The 19,048-nt window shown below is 31.9% G+C and overlaps 3 protein-coding genes across 3 annotated transcripts in view; all 3 read left to right on the plus strand.

Moving 5' to 3' along the window:
• The window catches only part of LOC111618136 (multidrug resistance-associated protein 4-like), a 55,747-nt gene extending 55,292 nt beyond the window's left edge, over positions 1–455 (plus strand). The window contains exon 11 of the mRNA XM_023359587.1: positions 360–455. Coding sequence (XP_023215355.1) covers positions 360–455 — 96 coding nt within the window. The remainder of the gene's footprint in view (positions 1–359) is intronic.
• A 397-nt stretch (positions 456–852) lies between these two features.
• Positions 853–10,737, plus strand: LOC111618137 (ABC transporter C family member 10-like). The gene is made up of 4 exons (XM_023359588.1): positions 853–938; positions 4,752–4,943; positions 10,555–10,649; positions 10,716–10,737. The coding sequence occupies exons 1-4, from the start codon at positions 888–890 to the stop codon at positions 10,735–10,737; spliced, it is 360 nt and encodes a 119-aa protein (XP_023215356.1). The 5' UTR covers positions 853–887.
• A 1,449-nt stretch (positions 10,738–12,186) lies between these two features.
• The window catches only part of LOC111618166 (multidrug resistance-associated protein 4-like), a 45,274-nt gene continuing 38,412 nt past the window's right edge, over positions 12,187–19,048 (plus strand). The window contains exons 1-4 of the mRNA XM_023359628.1: positions 12,187–12,214; positions 12,279–12,375; positions 13,121–13,312; positions 18,056–18,231. Coding sequence (XP_023215396.1) covers positions 12,286–12,375; positions 13,121–13,312; positions 18,056–18,231 — 458 coding nt within the window. The 5' untranslated portion in view covers positions 12,187–12,214; positions 12,279–12,285. The remainder of the gene's footprint in view (positions 12,215–12,278; positions 12,376–13,120; positions 13,313–18,055; positions 18,232–19,048) is intronic.

The raw sequence follows: 19,048 nt of genomic DNA on the forward strand, positions 1-19,048 counted from the left end.
GCTGTTACAGCTGCTCAAATAACAGTGCCATCGTTCTATTCTATCGTCTCTCTAGACAAGCCGTTGCCTGCTTTTCGTTGGACTTGGTCATGCATAAGAGCATTGTCTAATTGCAGCGTCACTCCGATTGAAATGATAGGCGATATGTCAATCTTTTACTATGATAAGTCTTCTTTCAATGTCAGTTATATACAGTAGTTGTACTAAGCATGAATTCGATGGCAAAGCATTGTTCAGAAACATTGACGATCAGCACAATCAGACACCAGTACAAGTTGTTCTTTAGATTCGGATATGTATAGCAAGTCTATTTTGGATATTAATTTAATCTTAAAATAATTCGAATTTCTTTATAATAGTATTTTCGATATCTAGTATGGCGTTATGTTACCAGTAACTTGAATTTGTTGGGAAAGTCATGTGTCACAAACAAGTTCGGAGAAAGTTCTCATTGAAGAAATTCCTATTACGTGATATTCTCAACTTGTAGGTGCTACTACTCACATAACAAAAAAATCTTTAATAAACGGTGACTAAAAAATTCCGGTTTATCGACTTTATTTTACAGGGTGTCAGGTTATTAGCATGTTATGGTACATTCAATTGTCATACGATATATACTGTAAAAATAATTAATTTTAAATTTGTTAACATTTGTCATGAATTAATTTTTAGTCTGTAATTATTTTTGATTTATGACGTTTAAGATTAGTTTTGCTTGTTTGTTGTTTTAAAAGGCAACCGAACCAACTTTAAATTTGTTAACATTTGTCATGAATTAATTTTTAGTCTGTAATTATATTTGATTTATAACGTTTAAGATTAGTTTTGCTTGTTTGTTGTTTTAAAAGGGAACGGAACCAACGTTGAATGGGATATCTTTAAATATGCAACCTGGAGAATTATTACTTGTTGTCGGTCACGTTGGATCAGGAAAGGTAATGTTTTTTTCAATTTATTTTAAATTAATTACATGTTTTGAGATTTAACGACCGTTTGAAAAATTAAAAAAAAACGTAACCATTTATCAGTTTATAATACGAAGACTTCAAATTTTAATATTTGATTTTGTTATTTAAGATATTTTATCCCTTTTCCATTTTAGTTTTATTTGATTTGAATTCATAGACATAGAAAATATATGTTTTGTGTATTTTTCAGGCAAAATGGCAGATATTATATATAACATGTGTGAGAATAAAAAAATCGTCAGATAATTGTTTGTATTTGACTTACTTATCTGGTTGTGTGCATAATTTGTTATAAAATCGTTTATTTTTGCTGTTATGCATTAAAATAAACTGACTGAATGAAAGGAAAATATGATATACAATTTGATTATAGACGTTTATAATTACGTGTTCGAGTCACTGCTCATCTAACATCTCCAACTATATATAAATATTTTTCTAAAAATATATATAAAAGAATTCTTTATTACTTTTTTTCATCATGAAACTGATAAATAATTCCAAATCTACAAGTTATCATTATTGTATATTTTCCAAGAAGTATTGGTTTATAAAAAGTGATTTTATAAATTTTTGCACAAGAACATTGTGCATGTATAACTGAATTTTCTTTATTATTAATTTTTGTACGCCTCTCTACGAAAGTTTATTGTGGATAAAATTTTATTTATTCACGTACCTTTGTTTCCTTATTATACAGTTTACTTCATAAGTATCTACTGGGATAATCTTTCTAGTAGGACTTTATTTTACAAGTTCCCGGTTTTCTACATTGACGAAATTTACTTATAAAAAGAAACAGTGTTTATTTTTCACCTGTTTCACCTGTACACACTCAGCCGATTGCAAAAGAAAAGTTTTCATTAAACGACGTTAGCTGGCTGGACTGCCGTTTAAAATGCGTTGAAAAGTCGACGATCGTCCATTTCTGAACGCTGTCTAAACGAATCACGGCAACAAAATGTTTGCTCTTACTTTTTTCGCTGCTACTCTCCTCTCTCAGGAGTCGTTTATCTAATCATTTCATTCGTTTATGACTCCGAAAATTGGCGACGAACAACGTGTTTAAATCATACTAGAATTTTTCCGAAAAATATTAACGTGTCCTCTAGGACAGCGCTGTCCAACTGGCGGCCGGCGGGCCGTATACGGCCCGCCAAATAATTTTTATGGCCCACGAGTACATTTTACTATGAATAAATTTGTTACTAAATTATTATTATTAATATTAATATTATTTTACTACCGTGTTTCCCCGAAAATAAGACAGTGTCTTATATTAATTTTTGCTCTGAAAAATGCGCTAGGTCTTATTTTCAGGGAATGTCTTATTTTTTCCAGGAAGAAGAATTCACATTTATTATTGAACAAAAAAATTCCCAAGTCGAACTTACACGAGAGTGACGTATATCCGGTGTGTCGAACTGTCGCCTTTTTAAAGCGTCAACATCGGACTCGCTGACCAATTAGTGCTTACTGAACCGTAGCACTATGCAAATGTGATGTGGTTTATCAACCTTCTTGGCCCCCGAAATGTTTGCTGATGAAAATATGGCCCGCGGGCTATGATAAGTTGGACAGCGCTGCTCTAGGAAGTTATAAAAAATTATTCTGCAGTTGAGGAAATAGGTTACAACAATCATATTCCAGGGATAAAAAAAGCCGCATGGGAGATCATACAGAACGAATTTTCTTCGTTATTTTCTTGACTGTCTGTTCACAGCAAAACCTCATTCTTATTATAAACGCCTCTATCAATATAAATAATGCTTTTTACATTTATTTAATGATAGTTTGATAGATACCTGCGTGCAGTACAGACATGAATTCTGATAAGATCACTGGTAAACCTCTGGAAGCTTCCAGTGGCAAAAAACTGTATTGTCGTCAACTGTTGTTCAGTAGTTAATAGCAGTATTCTTCCATTTATATGCTTAATTTCGTCGTCAATACGATTTTATGAGAATCAGGATTTAGGGTGGAAGTCGTTTTTAAAATAATTAGCGATAAAAAGAACTACTTAACTTTAGTTAAAAAATATTTTTAACTTTGACAAATTTTCGAACAACGGATGTTAATAGTTTCGATTTTGATAGGAACTTGATTTCTTTTCTTACGATGACTAGTAAATTGAATCATAAGCGGTTGCACACAGGATTTGTTTGTCTGTTTAGCAATCGACCTGTATAAAAGTGGAAGATTTTCCGCCATTCGGGGTAGACGTTGAGGAGAAGTAGATGCCGTTATAAGACAAAATCGCCATAGCCGACATAACTATTCAACGATCTACCATATGAAGTGTTAAGTGCCATACAACACTTAACGACCATACATGTTCAACAGGTGGAATACAAGATACAGAAGAAAGGTGTTAAGGTAGTATGTTAAAGGAATATATTGTAAACTCTCTCTCCACGAGATATGTAAAATTAAGGTTTAGTTTATGAGGTATATAGTTTCTCCGATATATCGATAATTCTTCTATTTATTTGCTTTCTCGTACTAATTGTATTTTATTTGATTACTTGTATATTATTGTATTTATACATTTATTCGTTATATTAAATTTTATTGTTTATTTGTTAACAATGATGTCATTCATATCGATGCACCCCCAGTTACATGAACGTAAGTCCTACTAAAATTCGGACCCTTTTTACTCCTATCTGTACGCGTGTTTATCCGCTCTACAATACGATTAACTGATATCAACATCCTGACAGGAGACGCAATTGTGAAATCATTGTCTTCACATTTTTACTAGCAGCGTAAGTCCGTCCACACTCGATATTTAGTAGTAAAACTATCCTTTTTGAAAAACAGAAGACTAGTTTAATAACTGGTAACCGAGTAAGCGTTATACAAATCATAACTGTATTCTATTTCTCCGGCCAACCTAACAATTTAAAATACGAATCCATATTTAGAAACTTTCTATCTAATTCGAATTTCGTTTTCGGAATATATTTCTAAAAAATTATTCCGATGACGATTTTTTTCTCTTTTTGTAATTTTCGAAATGAGTAATTTTCTTGATTCGTCTCTATTTATTACATGAAAAATATTCAATGTAACGTAAACTTTGCCAACAACAAATGAATATGGCGACTTCTACTCAAATAATATAGCTATCAAGAGAGTACAAAAAGTAGAACAAATAACTTGTTTCTAATCGGTGTTAAACTCTGGCAAGCGAGATATGCCGTCTCTGCAAAGAAAGATTTCTAAACCGGGGTCTACACGATCACTAAATTGCCGTCAGTGTTTAAACGTTATCTCTGCAATCGGCTGAGTATATTTGTGTTTCAGGCTTTTTGGTCCCTCATGAGTAGATTTACAGTCACTAGGTGCTAAAACAAGATTTTATAAAATTACAAAAAATAACTTGCAGATGAAAGACCAAGTGGTCCGGAACAAACGGAGTGTGTACAGGTGAAACAAATGAAAAATAAGGATTGTTTGTTTTTAATAAGTTTTCTTGATTCACAGGACACGAACAACAGTATAATACATCCTACTACTAATAGGATAAATCATAGTAGGCAGTAATAAAATTTTATTGATTAATTAATTAATAAATGTAATTTGTCAGTGTTTCATTTAAATTGACAAAATATGTTTAATCATCCATTGCATTATATGTGCTGATAAAGAAAAGCGATTGATAATTGAAATAATATTTTTATAATAATACTTAAATATTTCTAAAATATTTATATAATTATACTATTTATGAAAAACATCTCGTATTAAATAATTAAATGACATTCATTTCGTTAGACGTCTTTATTAATGTCCTTGTTGGGAGAGATTCCAATTACTTCTGGTGAAGTGTCTGTAAAAGGAAAGATCTCGTATGCTTCTCAAGAAGCTTGGGTATTCAACGCAACTGTCAAGGAAAATATCTTGTTCGGAGAAGAATATCACGAAGACAAATATAGAAAAATCTTGCATATCACTGCTTTAGAAAAGGTAAGATAATTTATGCTTAATTATTAAAACTTTGGCGTACTTACGTCGGTTCAGGACGAAAATTTGTTTATCAACTATAAGGTGATACGAAAATGATCTGTTATGTATCACAATACAATTACATTACAAGTCAATTGTATCGCGTGTTTTTCTTAGAAACATGCCCTGGTTTATGAACTTAAATTATTAGAAAGTACAAATGATGTATTTAGATTTTATATTTTAATGGGTTTCTGTTAAATATTAATAAAGTAGCGATTTTAAATACATTAATTACTATATCAGTGCAATATGTGTATTAATAGTGCAATGTGTAGTAGTAATAGTATTAGTATTAGTAGTATTAGTAGTAGTATTAGTAGTAGTAGTAGTCCTTCCAATGCTAAGTAGCATACTGAGACAGCAATTGTCTTACATCGATTTCGATCATAGGCGAGGGCTTCATCCTCCTTCCAGGTCATATTGAGCATTTTCTAATCTTGAAAAATGTTTTACGCTAAGTATTCCAGGGGTGTTCTCCTAGTCGTTTGGTATCAGGGGAACCTATTTCATGGCTGTCTTAGTGAACCTATTGGTCTGCAAAGAAAAAATGTGGCCAGCCAGAAAGATTTTTCTATGGGCGACAAAGTTATGAAGTTTGCACATCTCATTCCGAAGAACCTGTTCATTGATGATAGGATCTAAATATCAATTATCTTCACGTCGTTTATCTTGATGCCAATTTTGTGTCCCTTCTGACCCAATGCCTGTTGTAGCATTGTCTTACTTTCCTCAAACAAGGCAATATCATCAGCAAAAACCAAATTTTTTAGATTGTCCTGGACAGACCACTCGATGCACACATCGGACACTTCTTCCTGCCACATGACATAATCAAGGGCGATGAGGAAAAGGAAAAGGAACAGAACACGAACCTGCTTGACTCCTGTCATAATTTCAAAGAAGTCTGTTTGACCACCTTCAGTCTTGACGCAACAACTTGAATGCAGTTATAAACTTTGAAAATAATGAAAATGTTTGTCGGTACACAATATAGTTTCAGGATCTGTTAGAGGGGCTAGTAGTGAACACTATCAAAAGACTTCGTGAAATCATTGAAATTCATGGCAAATGGGTGCCGATACTCAATGCATTGTTCGATGATGTTTCCAAGATAGATCTGCTGCTGAACGATCTTCTGTAGCAAAACCCAACTTGCTTCTCTTTAAATCGTTGATCGAGGGAAATCCGCAGGCGTCGAAAGTGAACCACAAAATGCGTTTCATGGCACAGAATGGAGGCTAATACATTGCCAGTTGGTACACTTGGAGATATTCTCTCTCTCTATAATTATGACTATAACGATCCTCTGGGCCCTCCCCACAATACCAGTCCCTGTTAAACAATAACGATAACTTTTCCAACATGGACTGCTCTTCATGCTGCGAAACCTCAGCCATAATTTCGTCAGAATCGGCTGCACTGCTATATAGAATTTGAATCGCAAGTACTACCGTGTTTCCCCGAAAATAAGACAGTGTCTTATATTAATTTTTGCTCTGAAAAAATGCGCTAGGTCTTATTTTCAGGGGATGTCTTATTTTTTCCAGGAAGAAGAATTCACATTTATTATTGAACAAAAAAATTCCCAAGTTGAACTTAGACCAGAGTGACAGATATCCGGTGTGTCGAACTGTCGCCTTTTTATAGCGTCAACATCGGACTCGATGACCAATTAGTGCTTACTGAACCGTAGCACTATGCAAATGTCATGTGGCGTGATTCCCGGCCGACCAATTAGCCATCACCAGCCGTAACGTTATGCAAATCTGTGATTCCCAAGCCATAGTCTTATGCAAATCATGCCGTGTGGCGTAATTGTCTGCTGACCAATCAGTGGCTGTACTTTCAAAAAGCCAACGGCCACTTTCAACCATCTGTCGATGACCGTTACGACTAAAAAAAAACTTCGCTAGGTCTTACTTTCAGGGGGAGGTCTTATATTTCGCAATTCAGCAAAATCTGTGCTAGGTCTTATTTTCTGCGGATGTCTTATTTTCGGGGAAACACGGTACTTTCTCAAGGCTAATATCACCAGTGTCCATCTGAAGCTTACACTGTGTATCCTCAATATCGATATAATGTATGATGGTCGGTTCCGCATGATTAAATGTTTTTCGAAAATCTTCTATCCACCTGTTGTTCTGCTCATCTTGGGCTATCAGAAGCGTCTCGTTTTTATGTTTTATTAGAATTTTTGGTGATTTTTCATCTCAGTCAGTTCATTGACTATGCGGTACAGAGTCTTTGAGTTATTTCAGTCGGAAACCTCCTGCGCTTTAGCGCCATTTCGTTCTAACAATTCCTTCTTGTCTTTCTGACAGCTTTTCTTTACACATCTATCTAACTCGGTGAATCTTTGGCTTTCTTCCTTCATTTCACTCATTGTTTTAGACTGTTAAAGCTTTCCATTTTTTTTTTCTTTAATCAACATCACTTGTTATGTATATAAAACGGAAAAGTATTGGAATCGCGTCAAATTTGACCCGTCAACTTTTTTTTCTTTTCTTTTGCAAATCTACACGTTTGGAGACCTCCCGAATCCTTCAAAAAATCAATAGAAGGGGAAAAATTCGCGCCCGTGTAACTTGGCGTCTAATTTGTTTAATTTCTTTATTTTCTGTTCTGAGATATTAAACAATATCTCAGAATGGGTAAAGTTTAAGAAACGAAATGTGGCACTGTAGCTTGAGTATAAAGGGGAATTAATACACTCGTTGCTATAAGATTTCGCTTTCCAAGTTGTTGTCATATCGATACGAAATATGGTATGCGGATAACTCACAAAAACATATGAAAAGTATTACAGGTATAGCATGATGGCTCATTGTGTAATGCCAGCAGAGATCGTTAAAGTGCATTATTTTGTCGTATAGAAAAAGTGCAAATACATCCTGTCTGTACTTCTTCTGTTGAAAAAGTTCTGTATCACTAGAGCAGCTTTTACGTCACAATCAAAGACAATTTGAACAACTAACCAAGTATGAGAAGGAAAAATCATCGTGGCAAAAAAGCCAGATGGTTAACTTGTCGAATAGCCAGTCATCCAAACCGTTCAAAAAACACTGTTAAAAATTGCTAGGACCAGTAAACAAGAGAGAGCAGGTAAACACAGATCCCACGCTCAAGGCACCTTCGCAGACCACTAGTCTGAGAAGGTGCCTTGAGCGTGACCCCAATCAAAAGACAAACACACTTGCGGCCGACCGCTTTGTTGTCCACCATCCAGGCACGGGTGTAACCATTATTACGGGACTCTGCATCTCTCAGTACCATTTTGAAGTCCCAGGATAAGAAACATTTGGTATTACGGCCGCTGTGAGATGAACTGAAATTGACACCATCCTACTGGTCGTCTACTGCAATGAATTTACATTCAATTTCAGCACTGACGACAGCCGTGTTTATGTCTGCAGGGCATGTGTTGAACTCTTTAATCCTGCCTACATTTTGTGCAGCACATTGCCCTACAACTGATATGATAGTCTGGGTGTCACGACAGCCAGCCACTCCTAGTAGCGATTCAAGAGACCACCAAAGCCGTGCATTGTGTTTGTGACATCCTGCAGCCACATTGTTGTCTCTTAAGACAGGGTATCTAAGCAGTGTTGCCGCTATGAAATTTCAAAACGTACTGAAGCGCCTTCAAAAAATGTACTATTTTTCTTAAAAATGTACTAGTTCTATGAATACTTTGTTTACGTGCCTATATATATATAGGCATAGACACGTAGTATATATAGTTTATTGTCAGATAATTTAATTTAAAATTTATTTTTGGAATTTTTTGAAAGCTATTTATAAATATCTACACATCTACTAGTTATTATAAAATGAGCATTACATTGACAACATTTATTAATAATACTATTGAATTTCATCTTAATTTTATAACCAATCGTGCTTTAAAAGAATAATTGTAAATTTGTTATATTATATTATTATATTCTTGTTTGCTTAAAACATGCGACTAAAAAAAAAAAACCAAAATGGCGGCTCAAAAAGTAAATCACGCGTCCTGGCCTTCTTATATAGACCTTGGAACAGTCGAAAGCGCGGCCATTTTGGAACCACACGTAACATTAACCGTTATTTCTTTTACTACGATTACTAAAATTGAAGTTCATAATTTAAGAATTAAATTATAGTGGTAGAAAATAATATAAAAGTATTTATATTATTTATACTCGTACAATTTCAAAACTATTTTCTGTAATAATTTGATTCTGACTTAACGGATATTTTGATATTATTGACGACAAAAGTTTAAAATCATTGATTTCCTTACCTGTCCATTATTTTTGTTTGACGGAGTTGAATTGTTTGGACCACGTGGCATGAAAAATTTTGTCAAGGTCCTGATGAGAATGTGCAGACAACTGAACGTGTGAAAGAAGACCACTGAGTCAAGACCGTTTACACGTGCAACTATCTATGTTGCTGACGTCGACGGACACACACCATTTGTATGTTGTGATTGGATAATTTAAATTAGCAAGCAGTGACACTAGTGAGACTTTATTAAACTAATTTTTTCTCATTTTTTCGTTAAGGCGTGAAATATTAATTTGTACCGTAAATGGTACTTGAAATATTATAATGTACTGAAAATGTACTAAAAATCTAAATGTACAGTACTTTCAATTTACTGGAAAGGGCAAAATGTACCAGAAAAGTACAAATGTACTAGGAACGGCAACACTGTATCCAAGAGCCATTTTCCAACAGTAAAATTTTCGAAAATACACACGACAATAGTGTCAGTGACTGCTTTTGACATATTCCACACTTTCCTGGCATGCACGATCTCGTGATTTGTCATCGATTGAACATATCTAATGGAATGTAATATTAAATTGTGCATGAATTTTACTAAATTCGTGAATTACTTGGAAGAAATATGGAGCAAGATACCACCAAACATCACACAGCACTCATATGCTTATATGTCCTCCTGCATCACAGAGTGTATTCACGCTAGAGGTGGCCTAACAGTGTACTTACTATAACATTTTTTCGTTTGCACGTATTCCTACGATAAATGTTTTTTTTTGCTTTCATTTTGTAGTCTCTTACGTATGTCTCTATTGCATTCACAACGTACAGTTTTATTCCATTTTGACAACTCTTTGCTAACTTCTATAGAAACGAATGTATATTAATGACGTTTTGTAATACTTGTAATTAGCGAGGTTGAGGCCAAAGTTTTAAACACAAAAACGTGTACGTCGGATGTTCAGCGCCGCTGTCCTGTATGAGCCTACAAGTTTGACAATGGTGTTCGTATAATCAATGGAATCATGCTCGCCATTCTAAACACTATTTTCAAACTTCTAGGCTAACAGGGAAAAGCGGCGCTGAACGTCCGCCGTACACGTTTTCGCGTTTAAAATCGGCCTCAACCTCGCTATTAATTTATATTTTCTAACGTTTCAATGAATTTCTTTATAAGTCATTTTTAGTTTGAATAGGGTAGGCCCTATTCAAACTAAAAATTTTATTCAAATTTTATTCAAACTAAACGTGACTTGTCAAGAAATTCATTTAAACGTCTAGCATTTATTTATTGTAGGATATTAGATTATTTCCGAAAGGAGATCAGACGATTGTAGGAGAACGAGGTGTCATGATGAGCGGTGGGCAAAAGGCAAGAATTAATTTAGCAAGGTAAGATCGATTTTTCTTAATTATTGTATTTTTAAAATTACAAACATAACAATACAATTTTAAAAGGAATAAGCCAGATGCACTGTAATAATAAACACTGTAAATAGTAAAACAGAGGATGACTTTTATAAACTTGATAATAAAACAGGTATTTTAAAACAATTGTATGCAAAATCTGAATTCAGTGTTTGCAAAGAGAGATTTTTAACGAAAAAAGATGGATATCTCTGCTATAGAATTATCTTTACGTCAAACAGCAATAAAACAATCTCTTGGTATTGGGCAGGGTTTCAGAAAATGTGACTGCAAATCTAAATGTCCCACAAATAGGCGTGCTGGTCGCAAAAACCAATTGCTATGTAATTCAAAGTGTCACCAATCTTTAGATTGCACTGATAAGTAAGTACAATTTTATCAATCGTTTTTTTTCAAATTTATTTCCCTAATAGTAATAATATTTTAAACCGTTTGATTTTTGTATTAAAGTTTTTTTAATTGATTGATGATTGATTCAATCAACTAATTTGTTGATTGTATCAACTTGATTCTTTAGATATTGAAAATTAAATAAATAACATTATGTTAATTTAAGCGTACAGAAACGTTGCTGTTGTTCAAGCAAAAATCTTATTTTCAAGTTACCGAGTGCCTAATAGGTAATGTGCAGATTACCTAGATACTGTGCACATTACCTAGGTAATTTGAGAAATAGAACAATTTTAGCAACTTTAACGGATTACCCTAGTTAATGTGCACATTAACGGATTTCGAGCTTCAGCGGTAACATCTATACTGATACTTAAAACTTGAAATAATGATATACGGTTAATTTGCTATTGTCTAGCGTTGAAATGCTCACCACCATTAATTCAGAGTTATTCGCATTATTTCGGTACATTTTTCCGAATTCATTCACGAATGTTCGTAATCCTCATATTCTGTATCTGATCATGTATAATGAAAAAATTGTTAACACAAAAATTTTTAAATTCATTATTTCGGATTCAAAAGTTATGATACTATAAATTCAGTTTAGGCTTTTTGTTTCATTTCGGTACTTCGTTTCACTGCTTAGAAATGTTTTTTTAAATTTTTTGAGGTACATTCCTGTCACCGTTACAGAGCAGGGCCTTATGAGAATTGTAAATAATGTAAAGTTAAGAATAAATAGAAATTTTTTCTGAGATAATGTTATCTCTGATTTGTTACTTTGACACCTAGTAGTAGGGGCATCGTGTTTCTTCTCCTATATGATCCTGACTTCCCTGTTTTAGCTGATAAAGTACCACACGGAAAATTTCATTTATTAGGAAAACGGTAAATTTTCGAAAATTTGAAAAATTTTCGTTACTCTTACATAGTTTCACGAATTACGAAATTAAATATAAAGATTAGAAAACACTTACGCTAGAGATAACATTCTGTAAAATTAATTGTAAATTCGATGTAATGCTTAACTTGCGTTTAACGGTAATTTTATATTATTATATTTTTCAGAGCAACTATCTATGTTGTGATTGGATAATTTAAATTGATGTGCCAGTAGCAAAACATATATTCGAAAAGTAAATATTTAAATAAATATTTTTTGTATATTTTAATATATTTTAATTCTTTGTTTATTTTCAGATGTATAATGGAATATCTGAAAGACAAGATTTGCGTTCTCGTTACGCATCAAATACAATTTCTAAATTCTGCTAGTAAAATTTTAGTGTTAAAGAAGGTAAATACCTGAATATTTTTTTATTAGGTTTTGTTTTATAAATCATTTTCTACAGTAATGAAAACACTATAATTTATTTTAAGAAAACATGAATTTAAACAGTATGAAGTTCAGATTAAAATTAACCATTGTAATTAATATATATTTCGTCTACTTGTATAATAATTATTAATAGGACATTTATACTGGTTTTCTAAGTTTTTACTCAATTCTTGAGTAAAACTTAGAAAACCAGTACAAATGTCGCACTAATAATTCATGTCCAAGTGGACAAAATATATATTAAGAAACTAAAGAATAGTAATAATTAATCATTATAAATTTGACTGCACTATTAAAAAAACCATTACAACAAAGCTATATATAGACATCATATGATGACATCTATGAACAATATGAAGAAAAAAATTTTTTTAGGAAAAATTGTTTTCTAGAGAATGATTTTTCCAGGATAAACACGTTACGAAAATCTGTAAAATTGTGAATTATATATGGTTGACACTTCTGAGTTTGAAAACAGTTATACTGTATTCACTTTCTATACGTGGCACTGAATGCAAAATAGAATTTGCATTGCAGTTTAAAATTGCATTTGTAAACATTACTAAATAATACATTTGATTCCGATAAACTCGGTATACATTAGTTAAAACGTAATACATCTTCAAATCAGAACTTTTTCTGCATACATATTTATATATTAAAAATTCAAAAGCAATTGCGAAGTTGTGTTTTTAAATTTCAGGGAAAATGTGAATTCATTGGAAATTTCAATGTATTGGAAAATTCAGAAATGCTTACAGGAATTTTGCCAAAGGAAGAAATCGCTAAAAATAGCATGGATTTAGAGACTGTGGTTTTCAATGATGAGGAAATAATCGGAATCACTCAATCTGAAGTAAATAATCACATTGTAGACAGTTACCACGGCGATGCGGTAAGGATTACTTGTTTATTAGACTATTATCTCAGTAAAAATTAACACAGTAAAATAACTGATGTTATGCAGTTTTAATTTTTTAATATTGATTTTATTAACTTTTTCTCGTAAATAATTTCTAATTACAACAAAAATTATTTGATGATATAGATTAATTGTTATAAACGATTTAAAAACGTTTTCACTGGATAATACTTCTATCTTTAATCTTTATATTTCTATTAGCATTAATGTTTTAATGGCTGAGCCATAATTTTGTGAGAGGAATAAAAAACGCCTCCTGGGTAAAGATCTCACATTACTTGTGAATTCAATTGGGATACAAGAACTCGTGTTATAGCGCCGGATCCACATACGCGAAAGCCGGATCGACCCAGCTTTCGCGTATGTGGGAACTACTGGCCTGAGACCAAAGGAAAAATTTCAGGCGGGGAACCAGAAATGATTCAATTTTCTACGAATATAATACAAAACAATAAAGATTTTTTTAAGCTTAAGAGATTATTGAGGTACACTACAATAAGCAGAGATTATATCTAAACTAGATTTATCCACAGAGTTTACCTGCTAGTATGTGAAATTACTACAATATAAATTATTAACGATTACCTCTACAAAAGCCCCTATCTCTGAATAAGTTAGATTACAAATTGATTTCGTATCGATACAATTCTCTAAAATAACTATGCCGAGGAGTTCCTTCGTTGATTCGTTCCTTTCGTGGATAGCTAATTTGGCAAATATATAAATCAATAGCACATGAAAAAGATGCAGTTCCAGTGATATGCTGGCATAACTTGGGAAGATGTAACATTGGAATCTTCATGAAAATTTCGATCTCAAATTGGAACTTTCGATATCTATATACATCCTGTTTATATTACAGTAGTGCGTCAATTTTCCGAAAGTCAGTCATCCGAAACGTCAATCATCCGAAAGAATTCCAGTCGGCAAATTTAAATTTTCGCCAGTGCTGTGGCGCTTCAATCTTTGGCTATGTCTTGGACTACTGAAATATTTTACTTTTTTGATACTAAATTAACATCTGAAGTATAATTTTTTATTGTTTTTATATTTTCAAAATATTTATTTTGTTTGTACAAAATAAAAAAATAATTTTTAACGATACAATAGTCTTTGTTAGGCTTAACATCGACGAAAATTCAAAGCGAAGTGACACGCAACGGAGAAAAATTTCAACATCGGATACGTTAAACTAATTTTTCGTACATAAATCGGTAATCCGAAATATCAGTTATACGAACAACCCAGTCCCCAATTGATTCGGAAAATCGACGTTCTATTGTATTTTTGTTTCCCTTGTCTTTGGACATACCAAATTTCAAAAAAATCGGATGAAGAAATTATTACTCAATCCTAGAATTGTTTTTTGTTGAACTTCCTAGGGTAAATCAAACTCAACGGATGAGGAAGCAATTCGAAAAGAAGAGTTATCAAGAAACAAAATGTAATGAACTTGATTTTAACTTCGTGGATTTTAGCTTTGTTAAACAGTATAAATTTAACACAATTGTTAAATTTTATAAATAATAGCTCGGGGTCTCACAATTTTAAATCATGACCAATACAATATAAATTTTAAAATATACTAGTTTACATGATCTTTTTTAAGAATTAAATAAAAGATTAATGATGTTAAGAAAACTGTATTTTCTGCATAAATATTGTGGTCTTTTTTATTTATGACCGAGGAAATTAGGTATAATCTATAATGGCTATGAATTTTTAATAACACTTTCAAAATTTTGTAACAGAATAAACAAAACGTATATTTATAAATTTATTGTTTACTGAAGCAACAGAAAATATTTTAATTTGAAAATATAAAATACATCAAACATACAAAATGATTTCAAAAATCCATCGTTCAAAATCTCTTAATCTTAAATGATCCGAGGCAGTACAGTATGCAACCTACGCTATGCTCGAAAACAGTCAGTTTTCATCTCTTTGTATAGTAATCAAAAAATGTGGTAGTACTCGCTCATTTAATAACAAATACACTTTTCGTAACTTATTTTGATATTTATTTGCATTTTAGTATCTATTATTAATGTGAAATTAATGAAAAATTTTAATCTTTACTTGAATAGGATGATCCTAACAACAATGTTCCGAAAAAAAACTTGTTTGAAACATTATATTTCGAATTTTAAACGAATTCATATTCGTTCAAATTCATTTATTTACCGAATTTTTGTTTTTTGGTTGCCCGAATAATGAAAATACATAAAATATTTATTAACTGCCAATATATATATACACTATTTTTTTCTTTTTTTATTATTTACACTTTATACTAACTAAAACTACTTTCCCATCCTCTTTCCTCTGAAATTTTTGAAAATTTATTCGTCTAGTTCATTTCTCATGGCATGTTCTACTATAACGCGGTTGAAAATAAAAAAAAAGTCGCATTTAAAATAGTATAGTAGAAGCTGAATTCTTTAGGATATATTTTAGTTCTCTCCCTCTCCCATGTGAGAGGAGAATTTCGAAAAATCACTTCTTACTCTACATTCTCGTGACATATCCTGTGTACCAAATTTCAACTTTCAACTCCTAACCGTATGAGTTCTGCGCTTATTATTATTATTATCATTAGAAACACATCTCGATTACATTATAAGAAAATACAGCTTGTCAGGAAACCAACGATAAAGTTTTTCTGAAATTGTTCAGCTGCATAAAAACTACATTAATTTAACAGAAAACGAGCTGAAAACATTCGCGAAATTTCGTGAGTTGGTGTGTACCTGCTGAGTTCTGTATTAAGATATAATAAATTTTATGCTTTAAGAATTTCCAGAAGTTAATATTGCGTTTTGTTATATTCTGTGAGCGCCAGGATTTACAATTCTGTTCAATTTAAGAAATAATTCTGAAAATTGTGTTTCGGAATGAGGAGCTCTAAAGTGATTGTACGAAAAATTTTATCTGTATATATATTTAACTACAAGTAAATACTTTTGACATTTGCCTGATGATAACATTTTGAAATGTCGAAAGTATTTGTTTATATATATATATATATATACTAGCTGCAAGGACCCGCTTCGCTGGGTTTTTAAAAAGTAACGATAGTGAAAATTAAGATAATTACATTATAGCCAATCTTACCCGTTTTTACAGAATGCAAGAATTACGCCCCCTATTTCTAGAGTGACTAGAGACCTGGTCCCGATTCTATGTCTGAACGTCTCCTGTTCACGTCCAGTCAAACGAACTATTTTCAACGTTTTTGTAACGTTTACAATCGTTCTATAATCGAACCAATATTCGAATTTTATGTTCGAATAAAATTCGAACAANGAACGTCTCCTGTTCACGTCCAGTCAAACGAACTATTTTCAACGTTTTTGTAACGTTTACAATCGTTCTATAATCGAACCAATATTCGAATTTTATGTTCGAATAAAATTCGAACAAATTTGAACATAAAATTCGAAATAGAGAACAACTTTCAACCACTTTCAAGCCCATATCTCCCGCACCGTTAAAGCTTCGATACGCAACCACCCTGGTGCACGAATGGAGACTTGGGGCTACTACCACATACAAACACCATTCATGTGCGATGTGTAGTTTTGATGAAAAAGTGAAATATAGGGACACACGCGTTCATTTATACATATATATATATATATAGTAGCCCCAAGTCTCCATTCGTGCACTATGGTAATGCGTCTCGACAGCTCTAAGGGTGCGGGAGATATGGGGGATTAAAGTGGTTGAGTTCGAAGATTTTCTATTTCGATTTTAAAAATGTTCGAACCGTTTTAAATTCGAGTTTAAGTTCGAATTGGTTCGATTATAAAACGATTGTAAACGTTCCAGCAAATTGATCAAATTAAAAATAGTTCGTTTGACTGGACGTGAAAATTCTTTAATTATTCTGGAAATGGGGGACCTATTCTTGCATATGGGGTTGAAAGTGGTTGACTTCGAACAACGAAAGTGTCAACAATAGAAGTGTTAACAATGGAAGTGTTGAGTAACAAAGGAAGTGTTAATATAAAGCGGCATGCAAGATTTACAGGCGGTTTTTTGCGTTTTTGCGGGAAACCGAACATATTTTTAGACTCATGTAAAAATTCTTTAATTAGTCTGGAAACGGAGGACCTAATTCTTGCATTTTGTGAAAACGGGTAAGATTGGCTATGATGTAATTATCTTAATTTTCACTATCGTTACTTTTTGCCCACCAAAGCGGGTCCTTGCAGCTACTTTTATATATAAAAGAAAAAAATATTCATTAAATATTAAAACAATAAAATCTGTGTATTTTAAAATCTAAAAAGTTAAATTTTAAAAACAAGGTGAAAGTTAGAATACTTTAAAATCTACTCAAAAAAGCAACAACAAGGAAATATCTCTCTCAGTCTTTACCGATTTTCGTCTTTACATTTACTGTGTTTTTCATTCTTCGACCGTTAATAATAATATTTGTTCAGATATATTTCTTATATTTTCTTTTACAATTTTTGATGTTTTTACTATATTAGGAACTAATGATAAAAAAAAAGAACAGTTTTATTGGTTTCTATATAGAAATTAACAATAACACATCTGATTTCCAGTTATATGAAAAAGTTACATTTTATATTAGAAAAAGTTATATCCTAGATTCTTGTGGTTCGAAAATATTATTATAATACTGCTTCAGATTTAAGAAAAATCAACGAATAATTATATATACATTTTAATTATTTTTCGTAGGAAGCTGAAAATAACCAAATACCACGCGACAATGAAGAAGTTGAGAAACCAGGAATTTCAGTCTATAAATCATACGTGGATGCCGGAGCAGGACTTTTCTTCAAGATCGTTATTTTATCTATGCTAATAATATCGCTATCCGTTACAAGTGCCAGCGACTACTGGCTAATCAAATGGTATGATATTATTATAACTTAGCATACTTTAAGACATGAACAGATTTTTAAATAAAATGTTTAATTAAAACATAATAAGCCATATTGCATTTAGCACTAGTTTCAGATACTGTATTATCAATGACCAAACAATTGCAATGAATATATAATTTTATGAATATTTCAACGTACAGTATTATATGACATTCAAAATAAACGTCACAATAAAATTTTCAAATATAAGATATAATCAATACAATGAATTATTTCAAAAGTATTTATATATACATATTTTTTAAAGAGTTACTATAAAATAATTTATAAATCCTAGACAAATAAATTTATTTTTTAAATTTAAACTTGAAACTTAATTAGTTAATACAAAAATGCGGTCCTTTCAGCCCACAATTTTTTTTTTTATTTTTGGAATGCTTTTTAAGTCTCCAAATTTTTATAAAAATTTTTGCCCTCGCAAAAAAATTTTATCGAGGTTTTAATTAGACTTTGATAAGTAGCCTTTGATAAGGCTTGATTAAGGCTTAATTGTTTTTAATGGGATTTGTTTATCAAATTTAATTAATCGTTCTAAAGTTGTAGTGCACAGATATGACTTTGGTAAAGTTATTTAAAGCTAGTTTCTGATGTCAAAAACGACCTCCAATAGTTTTTTAATTGTTTTAATTAATATATTTTATTATATATAAGTTTAATTAAGTCGGGGGGGGGTCGGAAATCGCAATAAAAATTTTAATTTTTTAAAAATATTTAAAAATATACGTCTAGCTAGTATTCACCCTACTTTAAACCCTTCGCCATATTTAGGTTTAGACACGTGAAG

The sequence above is a fragment of the Centruroides sculpturatus genome, unplaced genomic scaffold, assembly GCF_000671375.1.
Source record: "Centruroides sculpturatus isolate CEXI.00-Female unplaced genomic scaffold, Cexi_2.0 scaffold62, whole genome shotgun sequence".
In the NCBI taxonomy this organism is placed as follows: Eukaryota; Metazoa; Arthropoda; class Arachnida; order Scorpiones; family Buthidae; genus Centruroides; species Centruroides sculpturatus.

What these genes read in the sequence shown, in the direction of transcription:
- LOC111618137 (XM_023359588.1), top strand. Translation starts at nt 888, where the DNA reads ATGCAACCTGGAGAATTATTACTTGTTGTCGGTCACGTTGGATCAGGA. An exon ending in GTCACGTTGGATCAGGAAAG is followed by an intron (nt 939 to 4,751) that starts GTAATGTTTTTT and finishes TCATTTCGTTAG; the next exon opens with ACGTCTTTATTAATGTCCTT. An exon ending in ATATCACTGCTTTAGAAAAG is followed by an intron (nt 4,944 to 10,554) that starts GTAAGATAATTT and finishes TATTTATTGTAG; the next exon opens with GATATTAGATTATTTCCGAA.